At 41.9% G+C, this 18,923-nt stretch overlaps 1 protein-coding gene across 3 annotated transcripts in view; it reads right to left on the bottom strand.

Annotated features, from left to right (window-relative positions):
* LOC310681064 (uncharacterized protein) overlaps window positions 1–18,704 on the bottom strand; it is a 111,355-nt gene extending 92,651 nt beyond the window's left edge. For 2 of the 3 annotated variants that reach the window (XR_014513091.1, XR_014513092.1), the window contains exons 1-2: window positions 17,817–18,704; window positions 17,321–17,417 (exon numbers count right to left, since the gene is read on the bottom strand). Coding sequence is in view for 1 of the 3 variants with exons in the window: in XM_083448459.1 (XP_083304585.1) it covers window positions 8,573–8,646; window positions 17,321–17,417; window positions 17,671–17,766 (267 nt within the window). In the remaining 2 variants the exon portion in view is untranslated. Of the gene's footprint in view, window positions 1–8,572; window positions 8,647–17,320; window positions 17,418–17,670 lie in introns of all 3 variants that reach the window. The other variant, XM_083448459.1, reaches the window with a different exon arrangement.
* Window positions 18,705–18,923: the final 219 nt, after the last annotated feature.

Raw genomic sequence — 18,923 nt, 5'->3', positions numbered from 1 at the left:
AACCAGGTCAACCATTGATATCCTCTAAAGGTCTGCTCAAATAAATGGATCTTCAGAGGACCCAGTTCACTGAGAGCTGAAAATTCAAGGAATGGGTCTGGAGTTTCCCTGGGGAAGAAAGCCCTCTCCCACATCCATCCCTAGCTATAACCCTTTGTGCCAGCAACATGTGGTGCCAAGATGTCTTTGGGGGGTGATGTATTTGGCAAGCAGGGCATATCTGTGTGACTCTGCACCATTAACATCACATAAAATGCTATTTTAACTGCTGCAGCACAAGCCCGTTCTTGCACTGCTGCGGCTGACACAGCCATTATGAGATTGGCCTGTTCCAGTTAAAGCTCCCTGTGTCTTGCACAAATGACCCCTGGGCATTTAACGCTGCAAGTAAAGGTCACCCATTTGTATCCTTGGAGGGAAGTGGCTGCCCATAACATAAACGGCCTGTGATCCTCCCTCTTGTAACACACTTCCCTTGGTTGATTGTACTCACACAAGTCAATATTTTTTAGGATTTCTGCTCCTTTCTCTATAAAAAAAAACATTTCACAGACGGAGGGCTGGAGTTGAGATGCAAGGAAATCTGAGCATCTTCGTGGAAGACACAAAGCAATAGCTGCTTCCTATGAAATCTAATTTAAACCATTAATGTGGGTCCATAAAGCAAAGTCACATCGTCGGATCCGAGTTATTTATGGCATTGGGATCTTACTGATTATGGCAATAAATAATACAGCGTGTATCACTGGGAAATAATGTAAAGTCAGTTAATCCACAGGAGAAGTGGAAGGCATTGGAACAATTCGCCTATTATTCTGGTGCAGCAATTTCATAACAGCAGCCTTCACACAATTGCGCTCTTCCAGGTAGCAGGCAATTTGGCTTCCCCCCACCTCCACCCCCCGCTTCCCTGGCTGCCTGCATCTTTTTTTCTTACAGCCCTAAGCAGCTTCTACTCATTTGTTAATATTGGGGCATGCAGGGGGAGAGATCCCATTCAGCTGCTGATTGTGCGCATGGGCCCGGCCAGTTTGGCTCAATCAAACTGGCAGGATTACAGCTCCTTTCAATATTCCCACCATGGCGCCAGCAAGATTTCAGCTTAATCCTGGGAGGCATGAGGTCAGCCTCTTCAGCCATTTCCATGCTGACAGCAGTTTGCTTTGGCTTAAACACTGGCAAGCTGCCACACCCTCTCCGCCTGAACCCCGTTAAACCACTTTCATCGTGGCTCTGCTTGGAAAAGCACAACTGGTACTTTTGCTCTCTGTTCCTCTTTTATATCCCTACAAAGCGACAAAACCAGAATTGATGGCGGTGGGGAGTGTGCTTAACTGATCCAGTTGGCTCATAGAATCATTGCAGCAGGAGCTCCTATGGCCATTCTCTTGAAAAACAAAGATGAAACCTTTCTTAAGTATGCTATTTAAGGTTTCATGTTTGTTCACAGGCAATGCACCAGAGATGCATTTAAATATTGCCACTTTGTCCTAGAGGCTAACAGTTTTTCTTCCCTTTCACAGTTCAGCGCTTAGGACATTTCAGTCCATGCCAGAACTGTGATAGAATAACACATCCTCAGCCTTCCCAAATCTGGTGCCCTCCAAATCTTGTTGAGAACCAACTCCCATCAGTCCCAGCCAGCTAGACCAATGGTCAGGGATGATGGGAGCTGTAGTCTAAGACATCTGGAAGGTGCCAAGTTCGGGAAGGCTGCCCTGCACATCGCCTGGGGAGCGTGGAGAAAATAAACAAAAGCACAATTTGTCAGGTTTCCATTGTGATGAGATAGTAAACAACACGGGTTCAATTATCCCTGGAACAGATCACATGACCTGAACTGTGTTGAGCCAAATCAATTCCTTGTAGGGCATCTTTGAACTAGGAGAAGGGCCATAGCATCGGCTTTGCATGCGGAAGGTCCTAGGCCCAACCCCAATATCTCCAGTTAGGGCTAGGAGAGACTTTTGCCTCAAACCCTGGAGAACACTGGCCAGTCAGTGTGTATGGCACAGAGCTTTTTGCATTATAGAAAGGATTGGGGCACTGACTGCAGATCCATGATAGTTTTGTTTACATGATCTCATATGCGAAGTTGGACACACCATTGGATTTGGGGGGTTTTTGTGTGTGTTTTTTTGTTATTTTTTTGCATGGGCCTGAAATAGATCGAGAAGGTCTAATTGTCATGCTATAATCTTTAGCTCATTTGTTGTCTTGGCAGCACAGAATCAGTGAGGCTGCTCCAAGCTTTGTCATCAAAATGCCCCCAAAATGCCCAAAATGGGGGTGGATTCCTCTAATGGGGCCCATGCAAGGACTTGTGCTTCCCTCTCCTTGCCCCATACAACCCCTACACACATCCCAATTAGGTTGCAGGGGTTAGTCGCACCCCAAGAACAGAACATGGAGGGCAAAAAGTGCTTGTACTGATAGAGTGATCACAGAAGCGCTACGTTGAATTCCTGGTATCCAGGCTTTGGTTTTTTTAAAATTAACAACAACAACAACACAGGTATATCAATTCTGAATTCTGATCTAAAAATTCTGTTACTGGATTCTGAAATCCACCTTATAAATTACTCAAGTGCTGACTACAGCAGTTCTCCAGGGTTCTCTCCCAGCACTTCCTGGCAATGTTGGGGACTGAAACTGGGATCCTTTGAATGCAAAGCAGATGCTGTATCCCTGAGCAGCAACACTTCACCAGGCAACAACAAGAAAGGGGAGATGGAGCAGCAAAGCTAGAACATCCCAGGGCTCATCCATGGGCTTCCAACAGCGCCAACCCCACATGCCACAGATCTTCCTCTGCTTATTTTTTGGAGAACTTGTAGGAGATGAAGGAATAGAGGATTATATATCAGAGACACTTGTTTGTTTTTTCCTTCCTTCCTTCCTTCCTTAGCACTGAAACAGCGTTTTAGCTATCACAACCAGAGAAGGGCAGGAAACCATGGCTTGCCCAGGGCTGCCCCAGTGTGCTTCAGCTGAACAGCAAAATGAATGGAGGGTTCTCACATCCAAGCCCAAAGCTCCAGTCACTCTGCTACGCTGGGCTTTAAAGAGAACATTGTAGCAGTGATATTGTACTTCTTTGTGCCCAGTATTTATCAGCTGACACCCAACTGCGCTGCTGCTGAATGCTGAACATGGGCTGACTCTTATGCAAGGATGAGTCACCTTCCCCATAGCAATATTCTGCCACCTACTTGGCAGACATGGCTACAATCTGCTCTGCACTCCGTCTTGCTGGAGTCAAAGCTTGTGGAAAGCAGCCATGCTTATTGACTGAAGCCTCTTAAGATGTGTGGCAAAGGTAAGAGGGGTTTCTTCAACTTGGCTGCTGGGGTTTTACTTCCTGTTCAATGCCATGTTTCCATGGATGCTCTTCTAATGAGAGACTTCCTTCAGGGTACATTATTTACATACAAGATACATTGCTTCTTTTCTTCTCTCTCTTATGCCCTGAGGATCTTCTACTGCAAGAGTTTTGTGTTAAGGCTTTGCATTGAGGCAACATGAAAACAAGTCACAGAATGACAGAAATCAAACCAAAATTCTCATTAATATCACACAGTAATCACAGGGACTACAAGGGCCGACCTTTCTCTGCTTGGTGGCCCCTTTTTTATAGAATAGGACTAATGAACTAACATAGCATTTATTTATTATTGTGCCTCCATTTCTGCTTTCATGCTCCCACTGTGATGTCATCTCCCCCAGTATAGTGTATGTTGATCCAGTTATGGTGTTGCTTCACATAGGTAATTTTAATTTCTTTTCATCTGCTTTATGAAACATGACAGCAAATGGTCTTAGACTGAAAGGCATGATATAAATGTAACTAAGGAAGCAAGGAAGCAAATAAAAGAATAAATGAAATGATGGGCAAAGTGAGCAAAAATAAAACTCACAATATAGGCACCAAGGTTTTGCTAAAGCGATCCTATACCCCCAGCTGTCCTGTCAGGAAAAGCTGGGCATGCCTAGCTCTCTTTTCTTGTTCTTTAGAGCACCTGGCAGACAGTTGCTAGGATGGAAGTAATTAGTATTAAATTATCGCGACTGCCATTTTCACCTGTTCCACTTACAAATCCCTGGAACTTCAGTCTTGTTCAATTAGGCTCTCACACTGCCATCTCCCACAAACACCTTTCTTTCTCTGGAATTGATCCCTAACCCAGAAATGATTTTATTAATTTAAACACACACACACACACCTCTACAAATACAGTTACGGTGCCAATCCTTAACTAGAGGCGGAAGACACTATGCAGCTGAGGACCAAGCTACATATTAAGTGTCCCTTTGCATCATCTAGTGTGCAGATTTTCTATTTTATAAAAATACAAATCACATCAGCTGAGGGGCGAATGTCAGTTAATGGAATCATAAGAGATACAGAGAGGAGCAGTTAACTTTTTTCTCCTCCACTGTGGTCCTAGGAAAATTCATTTTCTGAAGCTGGCGCTTCTCTTAATTTGGAAGGAAATTACCCATTGGCACCAGTGGGAGATTCCCACTCCCCCCATGAAAATACTAGCTTTAAAAAACTGAACCCACAGCCACTGGATGCAATGATGCCTTTAAGATAATCTATAGTTGAATCCAACTCTTCACCATCCACTTGTCATTAATCCCCTCCCAACCCTTGCTACTAAACAAAATGGGTATTTTCTATGTGCATGTGTAGAAAGAGAGTAACTTCTCAGTCCTATTCATATCACCTCAGAAGTATGTCTTATTGAGTTCTATGAGATAACATTCACAGGACTGAGGGCTTAGCCACACCTTTCCTCAGCGCTTTCCAGGCATGACCCACACTTTAAAGCTCTGTATCTCAGCCCCCCCCTTTTTTTTTTGCTCCACGATACGCCACTCTTTAAAGCTGAATCGGACCAAATGGTAATCCATTAAAAACCCAAATAGCCATTTGCTCCAATTCAGCTTTAAAGAGCGAGTTTTCGCAGGGGAAAGGGGGCGGGGGTTCAGACACAGGGCTTTAAAGTGCAAGCCTGTGAATGGAAAGAGCAGGGCAAAAGGAACGAGTGGTTGTTCTTCATGCACACTGAGGAAGCTCTCGACAAATCACAGTTTTTGGCCAAATGTGCCATAAGGCTGCGATGGCTAAAATGATGCTTTCAGCTCCTTGGAATGAAAGAAGGATAAAACAACAAATTTCTATACCATATTTGGTTGGTCTGGTTGGTGCATCTTGTGTGTTCCAAGTAATCTCACTCACATCATCTCCTACAAGCTCTCAAAATGTTAGGGAAATGGGTGCTGAATAAGCAGAGGGAGAGCAAGGGCATTGGAGTCTGACAGTGTTGAAAGCCCATGTGCATACCCTTGAACCGCATATGAAGAAAATAGCATCTTTGGCTAGGTAAAGCAGTTCTGCCTTAGAAAGGCCAATAAGTAAAAGGAAGAAAAATCCTCTACTCTCAGTTCAATGGAAATGCACTGTGCTTTTAAGTGAACCATCTCACAAGAGGCAAATGATGCTCTATGGCTGTACAGGTTGATCATGTGTATCTGCTGCTCTAAAGCACCACAGGAGAGCCTGCGCTTACAGAATGTGACATGTCAAAGCAATCTGCGCGGCAAATTTATGCAAACGTTCAAAATGTGACCTTTATCTATAAAGCTCTGGCTTTAACCAGCATGTTGTCTCATGTATTATTTCAATGCAGAGCAGTAAAAATTCGAGATGTTTTGTTACTTTTGCCTCAAATTTCGCTTCCTCTCTCCTTCCTTGAAAACTTCTTCTCTGGTTATTCTAATGAATCGAATCATCTCTGGGCTTGAAAAAGAAAGAAGCTGGGAAATCTTTAAGGCTATTTCAGGATCCAGAAGGTAGGGCAAACCAAAGCTATGCTCATTACTCAAAACTAAACCCCACTGAAGTCAATGGAGCTTACTCTAAAGCAAGTTTGTATAGAACTGAAAGTGTGATGCCACTTAGAACAGTCAAAGATGAGGATGCGGTACCTGAATTGCAGTGAAAAGCATCAGAATGCTTGTGAGCCCATGCATGCAACTAAGAGGAACACATGACCGGTCACATGCTGAATCAAAATGACACTGAATGCCCTTCCAAATCTGGTGGTAGGGTTTGGTTGTCTGCAGATGCAGAACATGCTGTGGGATTTGCATAGGTGCTCAACAAAATCTACTGCAACTCCAGAGGAATCAGGCCAAGTGAGCTACACAGTCCCCGAGTCCTGTTTACAAATCCAGGCTCCAGGTATCTTGGGCATAAGGGAGCTATGAGGCCGCCAGGCTCTGAGCAAAACTATATAAATGTTCCAGCCAATTTTGACAATGAAAGTTATGGAGTTGTCCATTTTGATTCAACAATGCACGTATATTTGGATTGCAAATCTGAAAAGCCACTTTTAGCTGCAGCCTTAGTTCCTATGGCTACCAGTGGCAATATCTGCTTTAGAACGCCTTTGATGTCCCTCCAATGGACATCAAAGTTCTTGTGTTCTGGTGGTTTCATGAGTGCTAAGAATTCACCACTGTCTACAAACCCAGCTTAAGAAACGCTCTTTGCAGGCTTTGCCTTGTTTCCTGAAGATTCACTGAGCCAGTTTTCAAACAGACCAAGGTAAGCGAGGCAAGTCAGTTCTCTTGCCATGACCTGCCCAGGTCTCTGCGTATTTATTTAGGTTTTTAGTACTGTAAGGTAGATAAGGTCAATGAACCTGACAGTTTGTTCAAGCTTTGTTTTTCTCTTTTCTACCACCCTAAATGTCATCTGCATCCCTCTCTCTCTGTGTGTGTGTGTGTGTGTCTGTGTGTGTGTGTTAAAGGCAAACAAACTGTATTGCAAACATTTATGTTCTAGGTCCTAGGAGTTTACAGTCAAACACAGTAAAACTCTGTTTCATCATTCATTATTATTTTTCATACACATATTAAACACTCACACATCCAAGCTTTCCCAAAACCTGGGTAAGAACTGTTTTTTGGGTCAAGCTGCTGTAGATGAAACAACAGCTTGACCCAGGTGGTACTTTTTGTTTCACAATATAGATCCATTTACTATCCATTTTCCTTTAACTTCATTCACCAAGCTTCCCCCCCCCCAGTATCTCCTCGCCCTACACAACTATGTATAAATTTTGATTTTTGCAGCACAGTTGACCTACAAAGATGAAAACAGCATGAGTCTGGAACATGAATTTGGCTTTATCTTTCTAGTTTCATTTCATTATGTTTTACCAATACTGTTTCTTATGTTCATTCCCTTTGTGAAGGGATTCAATGGGACACAGCCTTTGAGCTTTGTATGTAAGATCAATAGAGATCCACAGCAACAGAGTCATACACAACCAAATTGCATGAGGGAAGATGGGTTCAATCCCTCCTCCCTGGCACACCTCCCGCGCTGACAAAATTCAATTGTGGGGGGGCGGACATAAAGGCAGGAGCCAATATTTACCTATTATCCCACTTCTGGTGCAGGGAGGTGAGGTAAGCTCTTGGATAGGATTGCCCCATATACACATTTCTGCAAGCAATTCCCCCTACTATGATCATGCAATCTTCAATGTTGTTATCACCAATACATGCATGTGCCTTCTAAACTTTAGAGGTGTCTTTGTGGGGACTGCCACCAAAACGGGGAGACTAAAAGCCCCCTTTATGCATAATCCTTTGAATATAACTGTTAAAACATCAACATTTCGGCAGAATTCTGGTGATGCATCAGGGAGCTTTGCGCTGCATCTTGGGTACAATGCAGCTTGCAATGGTCACAGAGCAATCACGCCTATAGAAGCAATAAGGCTAAATTTGCTACACTAACCCTTTAAGAGGTGCAAAAACAATCCAAGTTTCTCCTATTCAGCTCTTTTCCTCATATCTTATCAGGATTTTTGTTTTGCATGTGAAGAGGCTGAGGAAAGAGATGGAGTAGATAGAGCAGGAGAAGCCAAGAGGTCTCACCACCTTTCAGCAGTGTTGAACTGTGTTGCACTCTCCAGAGTATGAGCTGGCGGCTGAAATAAGGCCCAGTATTAACAACTGAAAGAGGAGCATCTTCTCTAACTAATCAACACATTCCTTTGTTTAAGAATGCCGTGAATAACTGCACATTGCTGTTACAAGCCCAGGAATAGACTTTGAATGCACTTAACAAATGTCTGATATACAAATTATTCAGTTAATTGCACCATTTAATTGATATAGTTGAGCAATCCTTGCAGCCTTAGCTAAATTGAACTCATTTTCTCTGGTGTATAATGAATGCATATCATATTGGAAAACAAGGAGAAGATTAATATGCCATTGGAGAGGAAGAAAAAGCTGTGGAATGTTTGGTCATGTCCATTATTGCTATATTTGCCAATGAACATTTCTGAATGCGAAGCAGGTACATTATATGAGGCAAGGACAGTTCTATTAAAGAGTGTTGTTCAAGGCATTCCAATAATTTCTGTGTAGGTTTTCCTTTCTACAGGGTGTTGCATTCTTCCTGAAATGAATGGCTTGGGTTTGCATGGCACGAGTAGGAAACAGTCCAATGCCCAAATCTAAAAACAAACCACTACAACATGACCTTTTGTAGACCAGAAGACCCAGAAGAGCTGCGTGAAGCAGAGGGTGGGTGAAGAGAGCAAAGCTTGCTGCAGGCTGAAAGAAATGAACCAGCAAATAAAACCTCAGAGACCAATTGTGGAAGAAATAAGCTCGGAATGAAATGAATATAACAATTTGAAAGGCAGTGCTGCTGAGACCAGGTCAACTGATTTATATGAAATACAAACAAATTCAGACTTTCATAGGAAAAGACTCTGGTATTGACTGGGAGTTTCAAAGAGGTCTAAACAGATGCCTTACTTTACCATTCCTTTCGGAGCAGATTTTCAATTTATTTCCTTTTTGTTGTTGTTGTTTATTTGTTTGCAACAGCTAAAGTATCTTAGAGAAGCTTAACTTGACCAGTGCCTACAGACTGGAAATATTGGGGCCATATGAGGTTGCTGTGGTCATTTCAAATGTTTATGCAAAGAGACTGGCCCACAGCTTGCTTATATTTATTTTTAATTTGGAATTAATCCTCATAAGTTACATGGAAAACTTAATATGCTCATTGAATTTCTTAGATCTCAGAATACCACCATCTGGAAATGGGTGGTTTCAACTGACATTATCATCTGGCATGTTTGACAGAGAGTGTAGTTCTTGCATCTTGAAATAATTTTGGACTGCAATCGTATTCACACTTACTAGGTAGCAAGTCTCATCCAACACAGTGGGACTTCTAAGTAGATAAATATACATAGGATTGCACAGATTATTGCTGTTTGGGGCATCAAGGTCAAGGTCAATGGTGGTTCAAGACAGGGCTAATAAGCAGAAATAATGATATAAATAGGAAATGGTCAAAGCTGTAGCAATTCATGTCTTCATAATAATTCTTTACATAAAGAGCATTTAGTATGCTGCTTATTTCTTCCCACATATAACATTCACAATGCTGGCATAAACAGTGAATTGATCTGAGAAGCTGATCCAGTCTCTTAGAATGCATACTCAAGATCACTATGGCACCTTTTCTTGAAGATTTTTTGTTTGAAGACCACCTGGGAATCTTTGCCAGTTCCTGCTACTTTCTCACTTGTCTACCTCAAATGCAGACCCATACTGGCCCACAACTACCTTCATGGCATGGTTGGTGACAGTCTGACAAGGTATTACCCTCTCCTTCTGCATGACTTCCCCACCCTCCCATCACCACTTCCTTCAACATCTAACCACTTGGTTTCCAGTGAATCTGATACACTGTCAATTCTACCACTGGCCCTTTCTAACATCTGTTGAAATTAGAGGTAGAGAAAACCATGTCAGTTTCAAAAGGCATGGTTTATGTGAACCAGCACTGATTAAAAAAATATATCTGCTTTGAAGGAAAGGAAAAGAGCACACTGCTGGCAAAATTGATAAGTTCTCCCCTCCCACCCACACGCACACACACCAGCAGATGTCAATAAGGAGAGGGAAGCATTTCATGTTTACCTTGCCTTTTTCTTAACAGAGAGCAGGGAGGTGCAGGAAATGGCTATGATAAAGAGTCCATCATCGAAATGGGTATGACTCAAGGAATGTTAATCTGGGCCTAGGTCAGTGTGACCAATGAGCCACTTTCCTCCAGAAATGAGAGGTAAAATGTCTAGAGAAGCCATTCCCAATGGGTCACACAAATGGTGGACTAAAAATGCACTTCAGGCAATGTCATTTGCTCACAGGTGACCCAAACACGCAGGAAGAATAAAATACCATTCTAATTATTCCTTTCTGTATCACCATCAACAATTTTAGAAAGCTGATACAGTGGTACCTCGGGTTAAGTACTTAATTCGTTCCAGAGGTCCATTCTTAACCTGAAACTGTTCTTAACCTGAAGCACCACTTTAGCTAATGGGGCCTCCTGCTGCTGCCGCACTGCCAGAGCACAATTTCTATACTCATCCTGAAGCAAAGTTCTTAACCTGAAGCACTATTTCTGGGTTAGCGGAGTCTGTAACCTGAAGCGTATGTAACCTGAAGCGTACGTAACCTGAGGTACCACTGTATAAGCACATTTAAACTTGCACAGCAGCATGAGAGTGAGGCTCGAAAGCGCTGTAAATGGTACATGTAAAATTGATCATCACACATCTTCCATGATTGCTCTCAATAAGAGATGAATATTGCCAATTGAGGCAGAATCCTGTGGTCTACCTCCTAGCGGTAACGGAGGCTTGTTACCCACAAAAGCTTCTGCACTATTTTCCTATTGTCTTTTGAGAACAATTTGAGGTGCTTTTTTTGACCTATAAAGCATATAATGTGGCTCTTCAGCTTTTAACAATTCTTTTTCAAACAGAGCCTATTGAAGACTTCACCCCAGGGAACACTATTAATCAATCAGTAAGGCTAGATTACATAAAGAGCTTTCTTTAAAAAATGGGAGGGGGAGACAGTCCCTGACTAATACTGGCGTTTATTTCAAAATCACTGTGCTCCAATCCAGAGAGGGGCATAGGGAAAACAATGGGAGCCACAATGGGACTTTTTTGTTTTCTTTTTCCCCTGAAGTCAATCTTCCTTTCTGCACCTATCCTACACTGCAAAATGCTTTTTAGAAAAGCTGAGAAATGCTTAAAGCAGGTTGTGAAACTTGCCATATAGAAAAATGGTACTTTCTGGAGCAGGTCCACCAACTCAAAGATGAATAAGTGCACATTTTTGTTTCCTTCTACATGCACTCAGGTAGTTCTCTACCCTTTCTCCCATTTGACAGACAACCATTTACCCGAAAACCACATGATGAGATGCTCGCCTATAATTTCTGCCTACATGGTAAAGGAAACCTTAGAATTTCCTGGCATCCCCTGATTTCTGGTCAGTTCTAAGTGGTATAACAGGATTCTCCACACCACCATGAGGGCAGATGTACAGATTACCAGTATTCCATAGATTAAACTGTCCAGCATTGTAATTTATCACTTAGTGAATTGTCCACTGTACTGAAGCTAAAAAAAATGTAGTCTTGTGCTTCCCTTTTCCCCAGAGCAATTAGATGCCAGTGGAGAGCTGTAAATTATTGACTTCTCTTTTTTACACCCATTGTAATTATCCAATATATTTTGTGATTCTACAACATAGGAAGACAGCTTATACCAAATTAAACCATAGGTTTATCTAATTCAGTATTGCCTATAATGTCTATCAACCACACTCCATGGTTTCAAACAGGAGTCTTCCCAGCCTCACTTGGAGAAGTCAAAGATTGAACTTGGGACTTTTTATATGTAGAACATGTGATCTACCGCCGAGCTACAGAGCCACATTTTCCTTTCTAGATGAAAACAGTATTGGCAACATCATGTTGTTCTAGCCGACTGTTTCTCACTAAAGGGATACCCTGTGGATCAGGAAGTCATTGTGTTCCTAGCTTGCTCAGACCTACTGTGGAAACTTTGAGCTGTAATACTTGGATTAGCACCAGTCCACGACTTAAATGCATGCTATTATAGCTTGGCAACCAACTGCAAAGGAAGGCCTGGTTTCTACGGAACTATTTCATCTCCAGGTTAGATGATTGCAATGAATGGTATGTTAGATTGCAGCTAGACTGCTAACTGGGGCTGTGTAATGGAAACATATGGCGCTCCTCCATGGCTTCCAATACATTTCCTGGTACAACTCAAAGTGCTACTCCTGAAAAACCATGCATATGGCTTGGTTTCAGAACGCCTGAGGGATTGCCTGCTTCTACATCCTACCAAAACCATCTAAACAAACCTATTCCGAACACAGAAACCAGCAAAACAAAGAGAAGTGAAAGTTGTGAGGAAACAAAGTAATCACAAGTTCAGGTTTCTAGAATAGCTCCACATTTTAAAAAAATTTCAAGCAACACCTGTGCTAGAAGCACTCAGGGATGCATCCATAGGTTTCCTTTTTCTGGTGGAAGGAATGGGACCTTTGGATGCAACTCTACAATGATGCTGCAAAAATTCTAAAACAAAAACAAAAACTTTGAAGACTGTATATGACAAAAAATGAAGCATTTCCCCCATACAACGATCTCAAGACTCAGGCAGTAACTGTAATCAACAAAGGCAAGCCAGCTGTTGTCCAATATGGTTAAAAGGTGGTTGGACTCGATGGTCCTCGGGGGTCCCTTCCAACTCTACAATTCTATGATTCTGTTATTCCATAATATCTGGACATCCGCATATAGATCAGGGCAAATTTCTTCCAGCTAGGAAACAAAGACTGTAATCCTGTACCCACTTATATGGAAGTAAGCCACACAGAACTAAGTAAGATGTTAACTAATAGGACTTACCTCTGAGTAGACATGAATAAGACTGCATGGTGAGTTACAATTTTAGGAGAGTAATAGATATTGGGGACGGTCAGTTTTGCATGTACACTGAATCGCAAGGAGATTTGGGGCAAGTAAGAAGTGACATGATAGGTGTGTTGTGGGAGGAGGGGATTATTGGTTTGGTTCTTATTTTTATTATGTATTTTATGTTTTTATATTGTATTTTTATGATGCGAACCATCCTGAGTTCGAAGGATGAAGGGAAGTATAAAAATGAAAATAAATAAAATTTTAAATGTATGCGCAGCATGGGGGAAAAGAGGCTAGAGCTAAGATTTTTCTTTGTGTTTCTCGTTTTCATACTGGTTGCCCATTCAAAAGCGCAATGTCTTACACAAGAGCTTGCACAAACAGAGGGACTTCCTAGATTTCTCCACTAAATCCAAAGCAGCTTTTCAATGGGTCGAAAAGCACCTTGGATACAACCCAATGTTTTGTTTTATTTGTTTTGTCAGCTGCTTTATTTTGTAAGTTGTACATGTGGGTTGAAACAACTGTACCTTTCCTTTTCCTTTTAGAAAAAAAATGTGGGTTGTTGTTTTTTTTTACCATTAGCCCTCCATGCTGCATGAGGAAAACTGAAGGGAGTTTAAAAAGCATTTGTGATGTGGCACAGCAGACTGCCATTCAAAGGGGAAATCCCACTGGGCATGCACATGCCTGAAGGAGCTCTTTGTATCCCAGCCACTGCCTGGATGAAGAAACGTCCAGAGACATGTTCAGAGCATTTCTCTCGGCGCCCAAAGCCATTTCACAGGTAACAGCCCTAGTTAACACTGGTGTAGGAATCCACATATCCAACCTTAATCAACGAGTCGAGTGACTGCAACAATTAAATAATGCATGCACAGCTTTCCCCATCCTGGTTGCCTTTGGACATTGCTGTACTGCCTATTCACGATCTGTAGTTTCTGGAAACAATTGAAGTCGTTTTTGTTTCGACAAACTTTTCCAGCTAGATGAAAAGGTCTCTCTGCCTTAGGTGTTTGTTTTCTGTTGTTTTTAAACCCATATTCCATTGTTTTTTATACAGTTCTAAACATTATTTCATATTTTTTTTCAGGGTATGTTTGTAAATCATTTTGGGCATATATGTGGAAGGAGATTAACAACAACAACAATAATTATAATAATAATATCAACAACAACAACAATAATAATATCATCCCTAGTGGCTAGCACTGGGGGTGGGTGCTGAAATTCAGCTACATCCAGACAGCACCAGGTTAGGGAAGGCTGACCTAGGGCCTTGGTTGGAGGATAAATAAATTAGATATTCTGCTACAGTGTGTACAGTGTCTCCAAGATGCTTTTTCTTATGGAAGGGCATCATAAATTAAACAGCTTGGCACAAGGGGGAAATTCCAGACCAAGCAAACACTCCAGAGCGTGCCTAATTTTTCTCTTGAACAAAAACGTATAGCAAACAATAGATAGAAAAGAGGAGTTGCAAGAGATAACACTGTGCTAGAAAATTGTTTCTTTGAACATTACAAGCGTGTATCTTTGACAAATTGTTCCTCCCTCGGCCCATGCGCCCAAACAGGAGCAGTGCTGATTATGTTATTTCCAAGGCTTTTGTTTAGCCAAACCTATTTTCTAAGCAAGCTTCTGCAGAAGATGCTGCCTGTGTTTTGAAATGCTTCCTGGTATATTGTTTTCCTTGCAAAGATGCAGAGTCCTTGATATGATGCTTTTCTCAAATGCATGTGAATGCAGAAGTTATCAACAAAGAACTTTAATGAAAAGGAAAAGGAAAGCTCTACCTGAGCGTGAGCCAAGTCCCATTCTCCACTGTCTCTTTGTAACCTTATAGCGGAGGCATACAGTTGTTTGCCAGGTTCCCCCCATTCTACACAATACCTCTATTCATTACTCCCCAGTACGCCTCTTCATTATGAAATACTCTCAGCCCTACAGGGGCCACAGGCAGCTAGGGAAGTCTAATTCTGCAAGATTACTTGTCCATAACTTTGAATATTTAATTATACACAAAATAAGCAAGGAAAGTGTTAATATACTGCCTGCTTTTCTACTCTAAGAATGTAGGATTTCAAGGCAGAGGAAGCCCAGATTTTATTTTCGGGGGCATGTCTTCATGATAGCTAGTTTTTACTACTGTACAACGCATGGATAAACAAGATGGAATTCTTCCAATAGTCTTTTCCTTGAAGCTTTAGCTTCATGCAGAAGGCTTCATAATTTCAGATTTGAGCTTCCCATGCTGTTGCTGTAGTAGTGGATTCCAACTCATGGTTTCACAATTGCCCAGGTCAACAATGCCATACTGTTTCTTGTATCTTTTTTTTTTCTACTGCTGTGCACCATTGGTGCCTGCCAGCCACCATTTTGAGAATTCTTCTGTGTCTGGTGCATGCAAAGAGTAGGTTCCAAAATGGCCAGCTACCAAATTTAAGCCAATGGCAAGCAGAGGCACACCACAGCAGAAGAAATTAGTTTAGAGGACAGTAGTTGCAGTGAAGAGACAGGAAGGAAGGGACAGTGTGAAAGCAGCATTCTTTTCTTTGTTTGTCCGAATGCTGAACAACAAACACAGATATCAGGCACCCAAATAAAAATACTAAAATAAGTTGTTACCCAACTTATTTCTGCTCCTGTCCACCTTTGTTTTCACTATCTAGCCTACTAGGTCTCTAGCTTAGTTAAAAATAATGTGTTTTAGCTTGGTTCTCTATCTGCCCACAAACGCTGGTTGGTGTGTTGTTGTTTTTCAGAAGCCACAGTTCATTAAAAAAAAAGAGGAAAACACTTGCCGGCCTTGGATCAGTAGAAGCTACGAATCCCCAAAAGTCAACCCTACAAAAGAACTGACAGTTCATTACAGGGCTGTATGTCATCAATGAAACTGCAGGGAAGATCATTCATCTTGTGCCACCATAGCAACTGTGAATGTGTGTGAGAGAGAGAAAGAGAGAGTGGGGTAGAGAGGAGAGGCAAGGGTGTGCTTAATGTCTGTTAACTTGGTTTCCATGACAAAGACACAACTTGTATAGGAAACCCATACTATGCCCATTCTTATCATTGGCCTAAAGCAGCAAATATTGTAGAACAGTCAGGTTGTCTGCACTGTATCATAGCAAAAAGCAGGCACAGTCATTTTACAAACATTCAGAAAGCTTAAGGGGAGGGGGTATAGACATTTGCACATGCCCCTATACTAACTTAGTGCAAGGATGCTTCCATGAAGCCTAAAGACACGACAAAAATCACAGATGGGAGAAGAACGCATAAGAGCAAACACCACCTTCTTTCCTTTTCCTGCTTCATAAATCATCCTGTTTATGTAATGTGGCCAATAAAGCAAGACACAGTTAAGAAAACATTCTTTCTTTTTTTATTCCTATGAAATGGTAAAATGATTGATGTTATGTATGGAAGAGTGTATAAGGAAGACACAGCGTTGGGGGATGATTTACTGATGCCCACTGAAACGTGGGGTTTGGGCACTGTAAAATGTCAGGCATTCAAAGATATAAATGATTGAAATAATGGGGAAATGCCCTTAAAAAGAAAGGACTTGTATGTAGTAGGCAAGTGGGGGCTGGGAAGGGCATAGCAACAGTGTGTCTCCAGTACAATCCCACACTGCACACTGGGAAAAAATAGCAGTGATTTAAGAGTAGCAATTTAGCTCCAAATATCTAAAGACAGAACAGAGCTCTTCACCTTCAACAGGCAAACGCTTATCTCCCTGCCTTGGCATTTGTAAGACAATGTATTAGGGCAATGCTAGAATAATAATTACTGAGTGACTGTAAGCAAGTCGTTTTTATAAGTGTTGTGGTTCTGTTGTCTCTCCTGCCTCTACCTTCCCCTTCACAAGATAAAAGAGCTGGATGTGTACTGTATGGTGAATATGTGCAGCATAAAAATGACTTAACTGAATTTGGATTTATGGATTCTCCGCCATGTACAAGTTTACTTTAAGGTATCTCATGTAATATGTCAGGAATCATTGGGGCTGTGATGATGTCAACTGTGCCAGCAGTTTCTATAGGGAGTTTCTGTAGGTCTGAGCATCAAAACATAAATGTCATTGGTTCTGCTTTGATAAAGTAGAGGCAGGTTGGAGAAAAAAGGGGGGGAAATACAACCCCTTCACATGTTTTCTGGGAATATTAAACATTTGACCCATTTGAAAGCCCATATAGGTCATTTGGGCAAACATAATCCTTTGCAATCAATGGCGCCACCGGGAACCTAGACCTGACAACTGCCCTGAGATCTATGGCTGAAGGACAATATAAACATTTAATAAATAAATCCACAATAAAATTAAAATTGAACTGGTGGGACACCTAGGTCACTTAGGTAGTGTCTAGGAGGTCCCCGTCTTCTTCACTTGAGAAAGGAGCAGCAAACGCTTAAGCAGTGGAGATGTACCTGGGGCCTAAAGCCTCTTACCTTGATTCAGAAGGGGTCTCAGCTGCCGCAGTTGCTGCTTCACTGGGAGAAAAGTTGTGTGGTACCCTCTTCTGTTCTGGCTCTCTATTCTCCTCCTCTGCAAAGAAACAGTGGACAATAAAACATTGTGGTGTATTAGCTTCTACATTACTCAGAAGTAAGCCCCACTTTAGGTCCATGGGAATTGCTCCCTGTTAAGTGTTTCTTCCTGCAGAGGCCTAGGGCAATTGGCTCCAGAATCTGTGGCAAAAATGATGAGCCTAGCATCAGTTTCCAGCCAGAAATTATGGGGCGAGTAGTCCCTAGTAGGAAAAAAAAAATTACTCTGTTGGGATGCTGGAAATACTCACTGTAGCCTCCTCCACTGGGTAAGTTCTTGGGTTTGGCTGAAGGGGAAGAGGGTTTTTTACAGAACCCAGTTGAGCAAAGTAAAATAAATCATTCATAAAGACAGCATTTTGAAACCTGCAGCTCCAAACTTAAATGATAACAACACAGTACAGTAGTCTGTAATATAAACATAAAATGTTGTTTGCTTACATAACACTGCAGACTTGATTACAAAACACACATTTGAATATGGTGCCTGTGCTCAACAGAGCACAGACTACACCCTTTCTCCACAGCTGAAAGATGTAAAAGAGATGAGCTCTGGACAGGAAGGAAGTAGTAAGTTTTTTCCCTATTGTTCTCTTCCTGCCCTGTGCAAACAGAGGATGTGACCTCACCGAGTGCCCTCTAGGAATATGCAGGGAACTCTTATGTCTCTTAACCCTTTGTTCAGCTAGCAAACATGAAATCTTTATTTTGACTGGAGCATCATTGTACCAAATTAAATTCAAAGAAAACACACACATATTATCCCAAGCCTTTTCTTCAAGACATAGTTGCTTATTTGTTTTCTTTTGTAAGTGTTTAACCTCCCTGGGGACAAGGGTGCTGCTAGTGATTTTTATGATTGGCTAAGAAGAGGAGATGGACAGAAGCAACTAGGAAGCCTCTTTGTCACTGAGAATGTACTGTATTAATGTGATTGCGGGTGGCAGTAGGAAGATTGAACCTTGGGCTTTGGAGGCTGTTTATGACACGTAACGTGGATGGTGAAAAGTTGCTGTTTTCGTTCCCTGTGACATCATTTTGAGACTCATTGCTTGAGGCGTTCTGCTGTGCTCAGTGCTGAAAGGTTACCAAGCAGGGAGAGACATGGAGGAAAACAGAGTTGTTGCCTAGAGGCACCTGTGGAGCCATCAAATGATGGAAAGCAACTGAGATCTCAGGAATGCCTGCTCAGGAAAAGTGCTTCTGGTGATGGCAGTGACACTTTCAGACTAAGAACCTGTAAATAAATCAGGACATATGGATAGCAGTGGACTACTGGGTTATTTTTTTTCTGCACTTCTGATTGTGAAGCCTTATTTACCACGGGGATCCAGGGCCTGAGCCCATTTAGCACGCACTCCCTACCTCGGAGGAGACAAAGGCACCAGGGACCAGTTTCTTCAGAGAGAAAGGTTTTTTATTTTCGTCTGCACAGAAGGGCACCAGTGGAATAGTTTCCCAAGACTGGCACGTTGAAACAAAGGAGCATTCAGCTTTTATCACC

Source organism: Podarcis tiliguerta, assembly GCF_965153285.1.
Source record: "Podarcis tiliguerta genome assembly, chromosome: 6".
Lineage (NCBI taxonomy): Eukaryota > Metazoa > Chordata > Lepidosauria > Squamata > Lacertidae > Podarcis > Podarcis tiliguerta.
Note: the sequence above shows the minus strand (reverse complement) of the source record. Positions and strands in the feature narration are given on the sequence as shown.